Consider the following 20,298-nt stretch of genomic DNA (forward strand, 5'->3'; position numbering starts at 1 on the left):
TGCTGGCTTGCATTCCATCATTCATTAGCATACAGGGTTTGGGAGGTAATGCTGACTAGAATCATTTTTCACCACAGGAGAAATTTCTCATTGATCTTTATATATCAGTTTAAGCCAAAGAAATATGAAGCTTTGGGAGAGGAAGGTAAAAAGGATGTAACTTATAAATAAATAACTTACCGCAAATGAGAAATTCATTTTGGTAAAATTAACTTTAAGGGGGTCATATCTTGAGGGATCAAATTTCCCCTTGATCTTTAAGAGAGTTTGCTGAACTACTGTACTGTATGAAAACATCTTCAACTCAAGCAACTTCAAACTCAAACTTTTCACCAGTGAGAAAAAAGTTAGTTTATTCAAACTCAACATTAGAAATAATTAGCAGATCTCTCTGATTATTTCAGTCAACAGTTTGTACAGCACACTTCATTTGTCACAATTAGAAATATGCATAAATATGCAAAAGGTTTTTAGTTTTTTTTTTTCTACAGTAAATAATTTTACATTGTTACAAAAGATTTCTATTTTAAATAAATGCTGTTCTTTTGAACTTTCTATTCATCAAAGAAACCTTTTATGGTTTCCACAAAAATATTAATCAGCACAACTGTTTTCAACATTGCAAATAGTAAGAAATGTAAAAAAAAAAAAAAAAACATTTTGGTCACCAAATCACTGAAGTAATAGCTGCTGAAAATTCAGCTATGCCATCACAGGAATAAATAACATTTTATGTAATGTAAAATATAAAATACATTTTTAATAATATTTCGCAAATGTTTTTACAGTATTTCTAATCAAATAAACGCAGCCTTGGTGCGCATAAAACACATTAAACATTTTACTGACCTCAAATTTTATTCATAAATACATATAAAATCGATAAGTAGGTGCAGCAAAGTACAAAGTGTTTCTTAAAGGAACAGAAAAAAATCAAATAAATTCCTGCTTAATTAATGGTCATAAAAAACCTGGGTAATTTTTATGGCCATTTCGGTGACAAAAAAAGTGTTTATTTATTTATTTATTTATTTTTTACTAATATTATAAGAGGGGGAGGGAGGAGGGATAATTATTATTTTTTTTAAGTGTGATATAACCCCTTTAAAATTAACTAACTGCACAGACTTGGAATAAATTACCCATTTTATTCCATTTTTCACCAATCTCAAAGCAGATAAAGTGAATGAATTTGTTCTCTATTTGCGGCCGCAGACATAATGAGGGGAAAATCATGGCTAATGTATGCAATTGATTTTTCCTTTAACTGCAACTGTTATTTCCCAGAGGGCATGTTTGGGAGGTCTTGGGTCAGTGTAGGGGAAATGGCCCCCAATACACTTCAGATTCCCTCAGAGAACAATCAAAAGACCTATAAAACCTCAATCAAAAAAAAAAAAAAAAAAAAAACCAACTAAATACTCAGGTTTCACAATCGGTATTCCTGTTAAAAGCCTTACCTTCAATAAACAAATTGGAAGAAAAGATGGCAAGGTTAAGACAAAAACCCATTTAGAAGCAGAGAGGACAAGCTGGAAGTTAGCAGGCATTGTTTGCATTGCAGTCCTGCTTTCATGCTTCACTAATTATGAGGTGAGAGGTGTTGGTGGTGGTGGATGCAATTCACCATACGGTCAGCCATGCAGTGCCAACGGGATTACGAGTCCCATAATGCAATGCACTGATGAAGGAGTCATAAAGCTAGACCTCAACTCATTACCATTCCACTGTCTCTCTCTCACATATCTAACTATGTCTCATAGGATTCACAGACTGTGACTGGGAAAGCTGAGCCAGCAGTCTTCAGTTATACTGCGGAACAATCAGATGGATATGGGACCCCAGGACGGCCACGCTGCAGTCATACCACGATTAATGCTGAGTGGAAATAAATTATATAAGGAGGAACAAATTAACTCATTTTCAAACAAAGTGCAGTAACCTTCTTTGATTTAAAGATAACATAATTATACTATGCAAAAAAGGGTAATGTGGCATCCTAATGCAGTTTAAATAACAGGGGTGAATATATGAATCAATAAAATTTCAATGCATTGATTACAAAAATGTATTTACTGCTTATAATTGCATAGGGCATTTAAAAATCATTTATTGTGTACATTTTTCAAACGATCTTCCATTATAAATATCCACCAAATACATACATCTTTTGCACGTTTAATTGTCCCGACACATTTTAAGCATCCGTTTCTTTAATATTCATAACAAAATAATTGTGACCAAATTTCAAATGAAAATAACTTAATCAAATTAAATCAAATTAAGCAAATATTCACACCCCTATTAAATAATGCTTCAGGCTTCAAAAGAGAAAAAAGGTCTTTAAGGCAGCAGATTGAGCTAGTAAAATCAACAGCCATTACACATTCAATACACCTTTAAATCAGACCTGTGCAAGCAACAAACTATATATTATAGATTTAACAGGCGACAAAGCAGACATACTAACATGCCATATCTTCATAATCTATTGGTCAGTAAGTCTTAGCTTGGTCATAAAATGAAAAGCTCTTAAAAAAGAATGAAGAAACATTGATGAAATGTCATTACTGGTTATTGGTTAACATCGTACATATTCAACTTGAGGACTGGCTTTTACAATAACAGTATATAAAGAGTTATAAACACTTACAGTACTAGTTGAAGCCAAGAACTGATGGAGAGCATTGATTGGACGGCTCAAAAGAACATTAAAGGAATATTCCAGGTTAAAGTACAACTTTAAACTCTTTGGATTGTAAAAAAAAAAAAAAGAAAAAAAAGAATGGGAGTGTATACATTTAAATTGGGATTATATGTGGTAATTGAGGCCATGGATGCTGTACGTAGAGGTAAAATTATATTTTTACACATGTTATAAATTTTACTTTTCAAACAGTGAGCCAAGAGTGCATTTTCCTGACAGCATCCAGGTTGCATACTACTTTAATGGGAATGCTAATGGGTAGCTTTCTATAGCTCCTTGGAGAATTTTATGGATACAGAAAATCCTGCGGAAAGAGTAAGAGAAGTACGTTGTATGCTATTCTGAACCGATCCTATTTCTGCTGAAACAACCAAAACAGTACATATTAACAGGTTCAACAAGACAACGAAGAGCTCTAGTTTGTTTTCCATAATCCTGAGGGATCTGCAAGGATCTGATCTTTTCTTAACTGTTCTCCTTTGCCCATTTTGTACATATGGAGTATTCTCACCATGACGGCAGCTGCTCAGACACAGCTTGTTGAAGATGACAGCTGGCTGACATTTACTGGTTCTGACAGACAGCTGTCCCAGACTTTGGTAAGAGTGTAACAATTCAATTTGACCAGACAACACAACTGGAACCAGAGACCTTCTCTCCATTTTCTCCTGACTCAGAGACACTGTCAACAGTGTCGTCCATCTGCCCTCCAGCGGGCCTCCTTCCCCGCAGACCACCTGGCTCTCACCGGACACGTGTGCCAGCTACATCGGGTCTGACGACTGGCAGCAAGCCAACCCCGCTCCTGCCCGTCCATGTAGTTAAGCCCCTGCGCTCTTGGCGAGGGGAGGAGGAAGAGTTGAAAAGGAGAGTGGTAGGGCAATGGTGGCTTGGCTAGGCTGCACAGGTCTGCTTTAGTTAATGACACAGGACACAGATCTAAGAACCCCCAAACCTCCATCCCATCCAAACCTCATTATTCTCCATGAGGTGGAGAGCACAGAAGCGGGCTGAGGACAGACACCTGACCGGGGTCCTGTATCTTCAGCTAAAGCAGACTTCACTTAAAAGCTACTTAACCCAATAGCACAAAACACCAGAAAGCTGAACAGCAGGGAAGGAGGGAGTCAAAAAGGGCTGAAGCAATTTAACCGAGAGGAACAGAGCGAGATAGACAGAGGGAAAGAGAAAGTCTAATAAAAGGAGAAGCAGCGGCATTCGCGTTTTTAACTCCATGCAGACGATAATGCATGCAAGCCGATGGTGGCAATCGTTAACATGAATATAGTGCTGTGGTATTGATTGGATTGGTTTGCCTAGAGCTACTGTGTGTAAACTGAACTGGGGATAGTTGCAAGATGAAATGAGATATTGTTTGTTCACGCATATAAAAAGAGCCAATCTATGGCGACGGATAAACAAACAGACTTTTTGAGAGATGAACAAAAGGTAAGATAGTTCAAATAAGAGTCATTCTCAAAATAGGGTAACAAATAATGATCAGTAAAGAAAAAGAAAAAAAAAATCAATCTATAACCAAATACTTAATTAAATCCTACAAAATGGTTTTAATTTTGAATATACATTTTTTTTAAAATTGAATTTGAAAGATGCCTAGATGCCGAGTAGGAATTATTCTTTAATTTTAATGATCTATTTCATTGATTAGACCCAGATTAGAGGTGGGAAGATAACTGAACCTCATCTAATACTTTTTACAACTAGTAGGGTTAAAAGCTAGCTAGATGAATGCAATGTTACATGGTCAGGTAATAGCAAAGCATAGTAAAACATGGCTGAAAAAATGACATGCTAATCCATAAACTCTAAACATTGCTCAAATGTATGACGTGTATGTGAGAAATGGAGAAAACTATCCTTTTAAATGTGAGAACTTCTCCAAGACTATATAGCAGATGTTGTTCATGAGAGTGAAGACTGAGGTAAACCAAATAATGTATGCAAGTGATGGCAAGAAAGGCAGGTTTCTCATTGGATGCATGCTGATTGGATAGAGCAAGAGGGAGGAGGGCGGGGGTTTGAAGGAATTGTGGAGGGGGCTCGCTGGTCCCCCTGGTGGCGAGGGGAGGAGATGCACTCTCACATACCTTCCTGTGCAAGCGCGGCAGTGCTTGTGGTGGGAGCAGCAGGGCTGGTATGCTGCCGGCCCACTATTGGACAGAGAGGCGTTGAGTTGGGAGAAGCTATGGAATTTTATTTAAACCCTCTACTGAACAAGTTATCTTTGTTTTGTTTTTTATAAAGAATTAAGTTCTAGAACAGGGTTCCTCAAACTCTGTCCTGGAGGGCAGCTGTCCTGCAGATTTTAGCTCCAACACTGATCAAACACACCTGAGCAAGTTAATCAATGTCTTCGGGATCACTAGAAACTCACAGCTAGGTGTGTTTGATCAAGGTTGGAGCTAAACTGTGCAGGACAGTGGCCCTCCAGGACCGAGTTTGAGGAACCCTGCTCTAGAATATCTGTCTCTAAAATCAAGCTAAAGCTCTCAAACCTGCGTTATGAAAGACATATACCTGCACAAATCTGAGTAAACATTGTCAGTTCAGGAAGTAAACTGCGCAAATGTTAACTTAACTAAACAAACGAAGAAGAAAGTTATAGATATTCCTTTACTGTTATCCTCGAGCCTCAGAGAGAAATCCTTAACAGCTCAAAGAAACCGAGATACAGACTTGGAGCAGAACAATTTAATATTATATATATATATATATATATATATATATATATATATATATATACTTTATACTCCTGTAATCCAAAAGTGAATTTTCCTTCCATTAAATTACTGAGTCAGCCTTTGGAGATCTTTTTTTATAGTGAAAACTGGAGCAAGAGTTCAAGAGGTGGGCCAAGTTCATCCATGACTTTGCACTTTCCTACCTGATCCCAGGAGAATGAGGGAACTCACCTGAGAAGTTTCTAGAAACCAGCATAGTAGTAAGAATGGCTCCCTGAACAAAGACAGAGAAAAATAAGAGTGTTTAGTCCATGGCAACAGGACTTTCAGCACTAATTACCCAAGGGATGAAGACTGGAGATAGTCTACTGGCCCTTCAAAGCCTCCGTACCTTGAGTTTTCTGCGGGCATTGAACTTGCGCAAGCACTCCACAGTCTCTTGGCGATGCATCATGGACGCCACAGTGGACCGTTGCTGAAACGAGCAAAAAAAGACAAAGAAAAAATTGCACATCAGCATCATAGAGGTATTTGAACCAATTAAAGGAATGGTCCACCCAAAAAAGAACATTGTTTTATTATTTACACACCCTCATGTGGTCCTGTATGAATTGTGTTCTTCCGTGGAACACACAAGGGGTTATTTTCACAATATATTGTGAATTGTATTATATTGTATATATACCCTTTTCCAATTCAATGAATGGTGAACTTTCAGGCTTCAAAAAGAATGCAAAAACACCATAAAAGTACCGGTAGTCTTATTGTTGCATCTAAGTTTTCTGAAGTCATACGATAGTTTTGTGTGAGGAACACAGCCTATTTTCATATATAAGTGAACTATTCCTTTAAGTACCTTATTCTGACCTAAAACACGTCAACTTAATCTGAGAGCTCAAATTTGTGGAAAGTGACAGTGTGAAAGGCTGCATTTCACATTAAACTCAATCAATTCTTTCTTGCTTGGGGCTTGTGGTAAATTAAGTCTTCAGCAGAGATAACTTACGCAGACCCATGGGTGCTTGAGGGCCTGCTCTGCTGTGATTCTCTTAGCTGGGTTGATGGTCAGCATTTGGTTGATGAGGTTCTTGGCCTCGGGGGTGACCGTGTCCCACTCCGGAGAGGGAAACTGTAGGGGAAAGAATTACGAGTGAGTGTTAGATATGCAATCTAAATGCAGGAGAATGCCTAGAGAGCTTTTCACACCACAATACGTACGTACGGACACACATACAGAGCAGTCTGCATTGAGGCCTAATGAAATTAAACCTGTCACAAGGCAGCGTACAGGATTCAATGAGTCACGCCAGTCAGTCCTCCTACAGTCGGTCTATTCGGCACGGCTGGTGCTCGAAACATGTTGCTTGCGCATTTCACACCTCATGGCTTCATTGCAGCCCGTAACTAGAGAAAATTGCAGTTGTAATTAGCCAATAAAAAGCTGTGTCTGTATCAGTGTTGAATGTGTGTCGCACCTCCTCTTTCATACCAGGAGATCTTAATGTGGCTGTTACAAATCCTTTGTCTGCTCCAAGAAAACCTTGGGTAGGTTCCAGGAAGTATAATTTGTTTGCGCATCAAGCTGTGTTGCATCAGCTAAAACGAGCATGTGGATTGTACTTAGAAACACTGCAGGTGCTCATAAGCCCTTACACACACTGATTCAGCTGCGCTTTTGGCTCAGGGCACTGCTAAAACATGTCATGGGTGGGGCGTTTTTGCACTGTTGTGCGCTGCTTCAGCAAAGACGGCCACTCAGGACTGCGGACGGTGCATTCAAATGTGAACCCATGGCCGGAAGGAGCAGTGACAGAAGCTTGTAATGGATGATGAGGCACAACTACACCTCATTGATTGTGATCACATGACAAAAGGTTACAAAAGTACAAAACAGAGAAGCTCAAGGTAAGGTTTCCTATTCTTGATTCTTACAGCATATACTGTGCGACAATAGCAATGTGTCAACCCGTAGAGATTTGGATTAAGATTTATGCCATGGTACATATTACCAACGTTACTGGGTGTTATTTACTTTACACGTGATAACGTGCTAACAAAGAAAAATGCAAAACAATAAAGAGTGGGACAAGTCAACAGAAGGAATCATCCTATCAGAATTTAGAGCCAGAACTATCTTTATAATATTTATTGTCTTCTGTTATAGACTACCATGCAAAAGTTTGCAAGTCAGTAACATTTTTTTAAAAGAAATTAATACTTTTGTTCCTTAAGGATGCATTAAATTGGTCAAAAGTAACAATAAAACATTGATAATGTTAAAAAAAAATCTATTTCACATAAATGCTGTACTTTTGAACTTTCTATTCATCAAAGAATCATAAAAAAAAAAGTATCACAGTTTCCATAAAAATATTCCTATTATTGATGATAACATTGAAAAGAATTGTTTGTGAACACCAAATCTAGATCTTATTATATAATCTTATTCATCATTATTCATCATATAATTTGGTTTCTGTGTCCATCAATTTCCAAATACTAAGAGAAAATAATCAAATGGGACGAACAACCATTTCATAAATCTATCTTCATTGACTATACTATACCACATTATTATATAAATCAGGGGCCCATGCTCAGCAGAACATTTCCTTCTCCCATGAAGTACAATGAAAATATCATGTACATATAATGGAAATTATTTGACTCTGAACATCAATAATGATTATTTGAATGCCTTTAATTTAAAAAGCAAGCATCATAAGAGAGCAGGGCTCCAGACTAACTTTTCCACTGGTTGCACTGGTGCTACCAACTTTCTCAGTTGGTCGCACCTGCATATGATTTGGTCACACCTTTTTTTTTTTTTTTTTTTGCTACATGCCATGGGATTAATCAATGCATGCTGATGAATAGTGGTTTTAATGGACCAAGGCTAGCAAAGGCTTTCTGGGTTGCAGCAGAAATACCTGTAATATATTAATTATCATTGCCAAATTTCAGGATTTTCGTGGATTTTGTACAGTAATTTTAATCTGTAATTTTAAGCATTTTACATTTGAATTATATACAATCTATCTATTTACATTTGAATCATATTCTATCTATCTATCTATCTGTCTATTATCATCTTTCTATCTTTTAAAAATCATTAAACATTCAAATGTATGCATTACATTTTAAAAGATTAGAGTATTATAATAAACTGATACAGATTTTTCGTTATCAATGTTTATAGTTGTAACAAAAAGCAGAAATCTCACACTCCTTACCTTCTGCATTTTATAATAATTTCCTTTTCCTCTGTCGAGCGATCATGAGAGTAATCGCTCGACAGAGGAAAATATAACCGCTGAAAAGACGTAGGAGGAAGGGGCTCTGTGTTTCGTGAGACCATTTTTATCATTTTTATATGCCTTAATTCGTGAATTCGTAATTGGCGCGTTTCACCATCAGTGTGCAATGCGCGTGACGTCTACGTTCGTCAATAAATAAACTGCACGTGTCTTGCGGAAGAACATTGTAGACGGAACTTCTCTCCGTTAATGTCTATGGCGAGTCACGCAGGCACTGGGCTACTCCGCAGCCGAGACGACCCCGGGATAAAATACTCCGAATATAAACACTTATTATAGGCGTACCGTAGTGATTCAGAATAAGTCAAAAACACGGTTTGGAAAATGGATTCATGATGTAGCCTACTCGTTTATTTTGAACATAAGTTACGGACTGCAGCAGCTGATACAACGGCGTTCTGTTGCTCAAGCGTGCACTCGCACAAATGCGACCACATAACATTTTAACTCGCACATTCTCAAAAAATGGTCGCATATGCGACCAATTTGGTCGCAGTCTGGAACCCTGTAAGAGAGTATGCAAAATTTGGAACTACACTTTGGGAACTACAACCCCCAATGTGTTCTTGATATGAACCATTTTGTGGTTGGGTTTTCAGCGAAAAATAACTACATTGTTATATATATTTTGTGATAAAAGATTTGTCATATCGCCCTCCCCTGAGGTGAACTGACCTGGCCTGACACTGTGACCACCAAACCCTTCTAACAGTGTAACACACATTCACATTCACAACAAGCCACAATCATATCATCTCCTCCCTTTTATTTGACACGTACATTTTAATGGAATGAATATCTCTCTGGGGCAGTCACTCACTCCATGTCCTGCTAAATACATCTGAGGGTGTGAGACGGTGATGCAATTGATGGACAATTTAAAAACGCACCACACACACAAGCAAACAAACAAACAAGCACATACACTCTGGGACAAGGCAGTTGTTTCTAAGCAAAGCCCATCTCTCTGCAATGCGTCAGGGAGGGCCTGACATAATCAATAACAGCACCCGTAGTTCTAAATCGCACCCAATCAGAAATTAAACAGGCATTCGGACCACAGAAAGTGTTGCAGAGACCTTGCGACATCTGTTGCAATCAAATAATGCGGGAATAATTAAGCAATGAGCTGGAATTTTATTATTTTATATATTTTTTATATTTTAAAATTAATATGTATTTCAAAAAATTATAAAATAAATAGAAACATTTAATAATTTATTAAAGGCTGAATTCAATAAAATAAAATACATATTTTTTTATAAAACAAAATTAAATTCCAGCTCATTGATTAATTGTTTGAGCATTACTTGATTACATTATATTTTATTTATGTCTCCAGGTTTTAATAAATCTTATTTCTACCTCTTGGCCCATTATTGCCACTGGTTTAAACATTTCTTGCACAGCTCTGCCTCTTGAATTTTATTCCAAGTGATTTCACAAATGTTGACAGGAAACGGTGTTAACAGTATCCTTCTGGGAAATTCCAGAAGGAAAGGATGTAGAGGCCTTGTGATGTGCGGCCTAATATTAAACAAGCCTCACTAGACTGATTCATGAAACGACTTAATTCACATAGACTGGACTAATTAGCAACAACCAAAAATATGATTTAAAAGTAAAACATGGCTTCAAAAATTGATGCAAATCTGACTGAAATGTGGCCAAAGTAAATGTGCAAGGCAACAAGAGTTTTTACACTCCTAGTGAATGCCCCCCTTTTAAAGACTTGATGGTGCATTGAAAGACCAATCAGATGAAGGGTTTTTTCGAGCGGCGGGACTGAACTACAGTGAGAGAGTGTGGCTGCATTGGACGACAACTGTACTTACATCATAAGCTCCAGCCTTGATCTGCTGGTATAACTTGTGTTGATCTTCATCCCAAAATGGAGGGTAGCCCACTAGTAGAATGTACAAGATTACACCTGTGAAAGAAAGACAGAAAGGGGAAACAAGAGAGAAAGAAACATTTACCTCATACTGTTAAATATTTGATTCTGATTGGCTGACAGACATTCCAAGGTTTTTTCAGCATGGTTATGAAGTTGTTCCACTGATTGCATTACAGTTCGTTTATACCATGGTCTGTCAGAATACTCCATTCTGATTGGCTGGAAGGTGCGCGTTCAAACCATGTAATGCACAGGTAGTTCCAGTTTCATTGAAGCACACACGCACACATAGAGAGAGAGAGATCAGAGATTGTGCTACGCACACAGAAACATTCAGGAGCACAGAAACTTGTTGTCAATGCTGCCCCAGGACTTTTAGAAATAAATAAATTTGCTACATTATATTACTCAGCAAAGAGGTGGTAATGTTGCCGTTTTTAAAGTAATTAAACTCACAGCTTCATAGCACAGATGCAGGTAAATCACATGCACATCTCTCTCTCTCTTTCTCTCTCAATAATTCATTAAAATAAATATTATAATTCAATCAAATAAATGTAATCTTACTACTTTATCTCAGTGTCGGATTTAAAACATGCAGAATGCTATATCTAACGAGTCGTAGCGAACAAAACAAACTGTAATTTTAACCCTTACAGTCAAATTTTGTGGCTCAAACATTTAACTTGTTAGTGTTGGCAAGTAACCATGGTATAAGCGGGATAATCCAGGGCTAGATGTGCATTACACAATTTTAATGCACAGCGAGTTAACTTCCAACTGGATTGTTGTGAAATACAATTCATATGACAAAGCAATACCATATTTACATCCAAATGGTGGTAGTTTTACATGGAACTCAACACTGTTGACTAGTACCTTATGTAAAAAGAAAGTGTAGTTTGTTGGCTGCATGTGTTACCTGCAGCCTGAACCTGACGTTCGTCCCTGTGTTCACTCATTATTTGCTTCATTAAAGCATGTTTTGCAAAAGATTGTGTTGACAGACAGGTCCACAGAGCATCTGCACTATATTTTCTGCTGAGTTCAGCATGCGACGCGCATCAAAAATAAGCTCGGCACTGAAATTCTACTTCCAGTGCTATGCAGCATGACGTACTCGTGCAGTGTCAATACTGCAACCTGTTAATATGGGAAGCAGTTCAAGCAGACTGAATATGCAAGAGGTCTAATGATTAAGGACCCTGTTGAAGACTCACCACAGGCCCAGATGTCCACAGGTTTGCCGTAGGGATCCTTCCTCAACACCTCTGGAGACAGGTAGCCAGGTGTGCCAGCAAAACCTTAGACAAAAGCAAACAAGTTGAAAAGTGACTATTCTTCACAATGAGTATAAGATAAAGTGGATGCACACTGAAGACTCCTGTAGGCAATGTAGCTCAGCCAATTAATATTTACTGAAATGCTAATAATTCCAAGCATGTGTGTGTGGATAGTTCGATGGATTTTTCCATTCGCCAGAACCATTCAGAGCCAAAATGATGACGTGCTGAGATAGCTTCATCCCTCCAGCACTGGCAAGGCTGAAAAAGGCTGGAAAAAGGTGGGGGTTTTTAACAGCTGCCCACTGTGGTAAAATAATTCTGCGCTGTACAATCATATAGCTTGTATATAACAAATATTTCTCTTCACAAAGCTAGGCATACTTCAGTCAAAACAAGATGATTACCTATTTGAAACTAAAGAAAGCTGTACTGATACTTGATTGCCACTAAAGCAGAATGGTAGCAGAATTACCCAGCCGCCAGTAGGGGGCCACAAGTCCTGAGAGAAGCATGCATGGTGATTTAATCTAGGAAAGGCAGCTGTTGAGGGACATTTTCAGAGCTAAAGGATCTTTCACACACCGACAGGAATGATGTGTGAAAGCGAAACATGAAATGGGCAAAGATTGGCATTTAGCACGGCCAGAAAATAAACCTTTACAATCCATTTCAGACTGCAGGTAATAGAGCGGGAAATGTCGGAACATCCTTTTAAGATAAACTGAATGAATTTTATGAGGGAATCAGCACAGTTGCGTCGGAAAAATGTCTGAAAAGTCCTCACAAATACAGTAAATCCTGTAAAATTTAATACACTAGCAGTAAAAAAGAAGGTATAAATGCCCGCATTAATAAATGGGCAAAACAATAGGCCTATTTTACTTAGCGAATGCTAAGGGAAATATTACTATTACTGTTGCCTATCAATCACCCAAAACGTTTTTTGGGTAAAAATATATTTTAAATCTAAAAATCCCCAAAAGTTGTAGGGAAAAGATTTGGATAAGTGTAGTAATTCAAAATCTCTTGACATCCTCACAAATATAAGTTTGTGTCAGGTGCAGAATAAGAGCTGAAGTCAGAGTTATTTACCAAACCAGGCCTGCTGATCTCCCTGCACCTCGATGGCCAGCCCAAAATCTGCCAGTTTCACTGCCGCTCCTTTCATCTTACTGGCCAACAGCAAGTTCTCGGGCTGAGGAGGAAAGCAGATAATGCGTTTAACACACTAAACCCAGCAAGGAATTTTGCGTTGAAAGATGTCTAATAGCCATCCAAACACAGACCTGAAGTCTAAGCTAAAACAAGGCAAAAGTGAAAATTGAATAGACGTCTAACAATAGCCTAAGAATAGAAGCACAGGCTACACATAGAACATGTCAAAGAAATGAAACCAAACACCTTGTAAATCACTGTTGACTTTGCTTACATGATGGAATATCATACATCAAGTTATTTTAGCCAAAACGACATGTAACCAAATTCAAGGTTATTTTGGCTAAAAGTGGGTTACTCATAGCCGGACTATATCAGGTCTATAGTTAACCTAGACGGTGAAATGACAGCTATTGCTTGCTGGGAACACTCACAAACCTTTCAAATCGATTCCAAATAGAGGTTAAAAAGATTATTTGGGATTGACCGTGGCCAGCGTGTGGCGCAAAGCTGGGACAGTTTACTGGTGTTGAGATGTTCACACTGACAGCAATTTGCAGCATCACTTATTATATTTATATCACTTATTATATTTATATACTGTATATACACACACATATATTTATACATATATACAGTATATATGTGTGTATATGTATACACAGACACACGCACACACACACAGACATGTATATAATATATATATATATATATATATATATATATATATATATATATACGCACATATACTATGTAAATAAAAACTTGTTAGTTGCGATTAATTGATTTGACAGCACTTATATATATTAATTAAAAACTTTTATTGTAGATACGATTATTCACGATTAATCCATTTGACAGCACTAATATTATAATAATTTAAAATCACTATTTTCTATCACTGTAGTCTTCAGTGTCACATGATCCTTCAGAAATCCTTCTAATATGCTTATTTGCTGCTCAAGAAACATTTCTTATTATCAATTCTTTGAATTGAAATTAAAAAAAAAGTGAAATATAATTACTAATGTCTTTACTGTCACTTTTGAAGTTTAATACACTTTTGATCAATTTAATATGTCCTTGCTGACTACAAAGTATTTCTTTAAAAAAAAAATATATATATATATATATATAATTCATTCTGACCCCAAACTTTAGAGTGGTAGTTTCTATATTTTTAAACAATACAGTTATGAGAATACAAGAATTATGTTATATTTAAAATTAAAAAGAATAATCGGTATCAATAAAATAATGATATAAAAAAAAATTCATTATTAAATTTAACAGTGGCATTAGGACATCCAGCAGTAGGAAAACATACAAGACCAACAATACAGCCACTTTGCAACCTTCAACACCGTCAGTGTGAACAGTCATTAAAGAGAAGCGCATCCCCAGCAGATGTGCAGATGAACAGCCAAACCAGCTCAGTAGGGTAGGACAGATTTTGGGGGTCAAAGAGCTCTCCACAGGTAATTGAGTTTATACACAGCTTACAGGTTAAGCACATCTGAATAGAGTTTTCTTTACTACAGTACCACAGTTACGCAGAGCAAATATTAGGGTGGATTTCCTGTGGTTTTGTCAGTGCACCAAATTTGATAAACACAAACATGGATCAATATACAGGAGCTTCAAGTACACAACTGAGTGAAAAGGCCCAGAAAGATAAATTAGGCAGAATGGAAGCCTTTCACACTAAAATATAGGCTGGAAAAGTCGATTTCCTCTCCAGTTCTCGAATATACAACTCAATAGGCTTGATTTATTAGCTACCGCACATATATCTTCTCAATGCGCAGAGTTCACACTCTAGTTCTACATTCAAGCACAGAATTTAAATGCGTCTGTTATGAGGATGCAGGGAAATTTATGCCCATAGGTGTGAATCTCTCGCTCTCCCTCATTAAATGCGCAGACTACAAATGAGGGATGGTGAGACTCGAGGTGACCCCTCCCACATCCCTCCGTCTCTCCGGCAATACCAGCAACAGTTGTCGTATCACGTTCTTCGCTATGGCAACCAGCCTGGGCACATCTCTGCTGCTCATCATTGGGCTCACATACACATGGGGGAGGGCAGTGTATGTGACTAATGCACAATAGGAGGATGTGATAAAACTGTGCGTGTCTGTTTGCATTATCAAAGACACTGGCACTGTCAAGACAACATATACACACACACTCATTTCATACATTCGCACGCACTGCAGTGGAGACACAACGCGTGTGCGATGTTTATGCATGCACTTGATTCATATGGTAATATAATGAATTGTTTAACTAGTGCTGTTAAAAAAGAGAGTATTATTTCAAACAAAGATAATCCTCTGTACAAAAAGTCTTAGTATGTATTTGAGCATTTGAACTGTAGAGAAAACACCAGAACTACAGATAAGTAGTTCAGTTAGCTAAAGTCATCTTTGATTAAAATGAGGGGAATGATAAACAAGAGCAGGAATATTGTTGCATGTGTATATCTGTGTTTGTGTGGGGCAGGGCATCAACATAGAAACCCTCAGAGAACCCTCGGCCCGTTTGCCATGTGTGGGGTTGTCGTGGCGATTGGCTCTCGCTCACCTTAAGGTCTCTGTGGACGATGTCATGCTGGTGAATATGATTGACACTCTCCAGGATCTGATTGATGCACTGGCTGAAAAACAGAATAATAAATCAATCAGTGGCAGAGAAAGATCAGAAGGATAAGTGAGGGGGTGAGATAAGGCTAAATATTGATTTTAACCTTCTATTTACTCTATTACAAACCCTTAATAAAGTCAGCTTCCTTATATTTGCATTCCTTTCCATTCATTTTCCCTCTAAAAGGAAGTTTTCCACAAGGTTTTTTCTTCTTTTACTTTTTTTTGTTGTTTTGAGAACTTGACAAATTAATTGAAGTCCATAACATCAATCTGTTCATTAAAATAAACCCTTGAAATTGATTACAGTAAAGTTAATCAACAGCCAGTGCTGGACAATTCAATTAAGCAATTAAATTAAACATGACTGGATGATTGACACAACATATGCACGTACTACTGCTACTTTAGCAGAATGAGCCAAGTCATGGGTCAAGTGTAATGTGACTGAGGCACATAAGATGAGCAGGGGATTGTGGGACAGCTGAGGTGAGCGTTACTCTTGGAAAAGCACCTCACTCTCAGACAGGTACACACATTATCTCATCCCTCTTAAAGATGTAATCTTCTAACCAGGACAGATGAACCAGAATGAGTGTGTGTGAGTGAGTGTGTGTGTGTGTTGCTTTGGTGTCACGCTGCTATAAATACTTAGTATTAATGTGAAATTATGCATGCCTTTCTTTAGATTCGTATTGAGTTTATTCTGAGGAAATGGAATAGATGATGGCTAGGTCATGACTGTGTACAATCGACTTCTCTTCATAGGTCACTTGTAGTATTTAGCAAAACAGATGATATAATAATATATAAAACAAAACGGATAGTTCCAGTCCTTGATGATGATGATTGGTTGAGCCACTTTCAAAACTGTAGTAAATTTCTGTCTACTACTACGCTGTCATACAAATTACTGGCAACCAAGAACTACATTGCTTGGCGTAAGAATAATATTTTTATCAATAGAATTACATTTTTGTGTCTACGTGTTTATTTTATGCCAGGTATGAGGAATAACCATTTTATAAAAGCAATAAGACCCGTGAAGCAATAAGCTCCACTTCGCATTGAGCCTAACAATGCCCCTTAGCTGTAAATTCACCAGTAAATCACAGCTTATTGCTTTAATATAATATAGATATTCACCATTTTTAAATATTAAATTATATTAAATAATATAATAATATTAAATTATAGTATATTCAAAAGTGCAGACTTATACCATGTCCTAACTAGGCGACAAGTTTCCAGTTACAAGAAAGATGGAAGACATAGATTTGATCACTTGTCACTTTACCATGCTTGGTTATGGCTTGCCACAAGGAATAAGGGAATAAGAAAAGTGGATTACACGAGATAAGAAAGCAGATTGAAAAAGACTGTTGAGTATATTAATGTTAAAATAGCACACAGCTATTTGGCCAAATTTGGTTATTTTAAGCCCAGCATTCCATTTTTAGGACAGCACAAATCCCACCAGACACAAAATACCTGTCTCTCTGTATCTCTCTCACTCACACACACACATTTTTTTATTCTGTCTTTTCCTATGTAATATCAAAGCTTAGATGTAAAACTGGCATCATGCAACTCTTGTAAACCGAATTTACCATGAAGTCCCGTATGAGCGCATTAAAACACAGCTAACTGCTGGAGGGTGTTTGCGTTGGATGCCTGGGGCTTTAACTTGGAATCAAGAGTCCCTCAGAGACTTACACACTCGCTGCTGGTTCCTGAAGACACTGTTCAAACCGTGTAATTTCTGTGCCACTCTGGGAAACCTGTTTAGACCGAATCTTGGTTTTTGCAGTTCAGTGCTGCTTTTGTTAGTGTTGCAGAAATGATGCACTCAAAAGGAGGGGCCAACTGAGGGCAAAAGGATGCGTTTGTGCGGCACCTGTTGATTGCCAGTTCTGCAACTCCACCATCATTAAAGGCTCTCAGTTTTTCTGCACAAAAGGGATCGTCCACTTTGTGCTTTTGAATCAGATGTGAGTGTGTGTGTGAATGTGTGAATGTGTGTGTGAATGTGTGTGTGTGTGTGTGTGTGTGTGTGTGTGTGTGTGTGTGTGTGTGTGTGTGTGTGTGTGACCTGCTCACTGCAGGCTGCAGCACAGTAACCACAGCAACAGTAAATTGGAGAGCCCACCTTGCGTCAGCTTCACTGTAATACTCTCTGGCGACGATGTCCTCAAACAACTCCCCCCCAGTCACACTGCGGAAATAGAGAGGAAAAAAACCCCAGTGAAACAAGGGATGAGAGAGTGGAGAATGTGCTGGGTTTTGGGCTAATTTGGTCAGCAGCAGGAGGCAGAACCGACATTTTATACTTCCGTAAACATGATCGCAAATGTATGTGATGCTGCAGTAAAACTCGCATGGCCCAATTATACTTTTCATATAGGTATATTATTGGATGCAAGGCCGCAATTAGCAATTTTACCATGGTAACCTTAGGCTTTGACAAAATACAAGTGACAGTGCAAGATGGTGGTGGCTATTACAAAGTTTCAGGAGTTTTATTGTAGTTACAATTACTGTAGTAACCTATGGTATTTTATCCAAAACGGGTAAATCTGAGAACTGTTTGAATTGCAGTTATGCAAAAATCAACACTTGGTAGAAAATGAGGAAAAGAAATATCAGGGGGGAAAAAAACACTTTAAATTTTTTTTTAAGAAAAATGAATAAAAACAACAACAATTAGAATAATAACAACACTTACAACAATTAAAATAAAAATAACAATAGTAATAAATATTTTTTAATTAATTGACATTATATAACTTAAAAAAATATTTTGCGTTGCAATATAACTAATTAAAAAATACATAAAGTAATATTATAATACAATATTTCCTTCTTATAGAGAGAGAAAAAGAGATTGAGAGAGATTATACATAATAATTGTTTTAAACGTTCTATTAAAAGAATCCAAAAAAAAATAATAATAATAATAATAATAATAATAAGCAGCACTGTTTTTCAACATTGATATTAACAAATGTTTCTTCAGCTGCAAATCAGCATATTAAATTGATTTCTTAAGAATGATTTGAAAATATATCAAAATAGAAAACTGTAATAATATTTTACAATTGCATATTTCTCTGTATTTTTCCTTAGTGAGCATAAAAACAAAATGTTGAAAACATTTTAAAAAATCATACCGACCCCAAACTTTTGAACAATATTCGATATTTATTGAGAATATTATGAAACAAATTTAGCTTATATCGCCAACTCACAATGGTTACCATGGTAAATTGTGAGGGTGGCGTGCAGTTGAAGTGCACGACACATGTAACAGGAGCATTAGTAACTCAGCATTTGTTCCAGATAAATTGAGTTCCACAATGACACCTGGTAAAATCAAAGTGCACTGGACTCTGGTTAAAACCAGAACAACAATCTTGACAGTACTAAATCGTATTTTTATGGCCACCCAGAAATGTCTGCCCATCAATTCTGCTGGCAGATCCCATCAAATTGAAGGATATATTTTTGACACCCGGGAAGATGCATACGAGGTTGTTCTTGTCGAACATATTTCAGTTGCTTTTATCTGCCTGCAGCAATGGGGTTTCAGACATGATTCATTGGAACAAAATGTCTTGGGTTTGATAACTTGTCCATCCTTCTTCAAAGAGCAGGAAGCCTCTTACAACCATTAAGAGTTACAAACTTACCTGAAGACAGAAGCTATGTTATTTTTTGTATTATTTATTTACTAATACAGTATTTGGTCTTTTTTTTTTTATTAAATGAGGATTAATTTTAGTCAGAATGCTGTCTTAGAAGGCAGTTACCTACATAGGTAGTGAGGTAACCTTTTGGAAAAGAGCCCTTTTTTATTATCATGTCTCAAGTTACAATACAACATATACCGTGTGTGTGTGTGTGTGTGTGTGTGTGTGTGTGTGTGTGTGTGTGTGTGTGTGTGTGATACTCACAGGTCAAAGACCAGGTAATGGAAGCCTTCTTCTGAAATACTTTCATGGAGCCGAACTAGGGTTGAAAAGACACAACAAGAGAATCAGCATTGAACAATGTCAGACAATGCATTATGAAAGCAAATGTTTTTAATGAGAGGGAAATCTTGAGCAGTCCTCGCTCCATCACACAGCGTTCATAAAAACATCTGATGAGAACATACAGCAAACGTCCAATTGCACGCTATTATGGTGACACTTACAATTATGAGCCACGTTTATAGACTTAAGATAACCATAATGACCACATGGCGAAATTAAATAACACAAAAAGAATCCATCGAAAAGAGAGTATACGGATGACAAGCTCACTTATGTACACAAGCAGTGCGTCACGTAGACACACACCGAGTGTATTGGGGTGGGGGGTGGATGGGGAGAGAGAGAGAGAAATAAAGAAAGAGAGTTGAGTAAACACTGCCCAGAATAGCAGGAGCATTATGAGAGTGCTTAGAAAAAGAGCAACATTGCAACTAGAAGAAGAGAAAGAGACGGAGGATAAATAACAGAGACATTGAGGCAAATCTGATGTTGGAATATACATATATTAGATAAATTAATTCTACATTATTAGAGTAATGCAGTGAGTCAATAGTC

At 37.3% G+C, this 20,298-nt stretch overlaps 1 protein-coding gene across 15 annotated transcripts in view; it reads right to left on the reverse strand.

Moving 5' to 3' along the window:
* camk2g1 (calcium/calmodulin-dependent protein kinase (CaM kinase) II gamma 1) overlaps positions 1–20,298 on the reverse strand; it is a 112,317-nt gene that overhangs the window by 11,261 nt on the left and 80,758 nt on the right. For 10 of the 15 annotated variants that reach the window (XM_056233700.1, XM_056233701.1, XM_056233698.1 and 7 more), the window contains exons 4-13: positions 19,663–19,717; positions 17,859–17,924; positions 15,651–15,723; positions 13,002–13,104; positions 11,844–11,927; positions 10,562–10,656; positions 6,416–6,538; positions 5,801–5,884; positions 5,641–5,683; positions 4,816–4,878 (exon numbers count right to left, since the gene is read on the reverse strand). In XM_056233700.1, coding sequence (XP_056089675.1) covers positions 4,816–4,878; positions 5,641–5,683; positions 5,801–5,884; positions 6,416–6,538; positions 10,562–10,656; positions 11,844–11,927; positions 13,002–13,104; positions 15,651–15,723; positions 17,859–17,924; positions 19,663–19,717 — 789 coding nt within the window. The remainder of the gene's footprint in view (positions 1–4,815; positions 4,879–5,640; positions 5,684–5,800; positions 5,885–6,415; positions 6,539–10,561; positions 10,657–11,843; positions 11,928–13,001; positions 13,105–15,650; positions 15,724–17,858; positions 17,925–19,662; positions 19,718–20,298) is intronic. The other 5 variants (XM_056233703.1, XM_056233699.1, XM_056233713.1 and 2 more) reach the window with 1 other exon arrangement.

The sequence above is a fragment of the Rhinichthys klamathensis genome, unplaced genomic scaffold (assembly GCF_029890125.1).
Source record: "Rhinichthys klamathensis goyatoka isolate OS25496 unplaced genomic scaffold, OSU_Roscu_1.1 h1tg000376l_1, whole genome shotgun sequence".
Classification (NCBI taxonomy): Eukaryota; Metazoa; Chordata; class Actinopteri; order Cypriniformes; family Leuciscidae; genus Rhinichthys; species Rhinichthys klamathensis.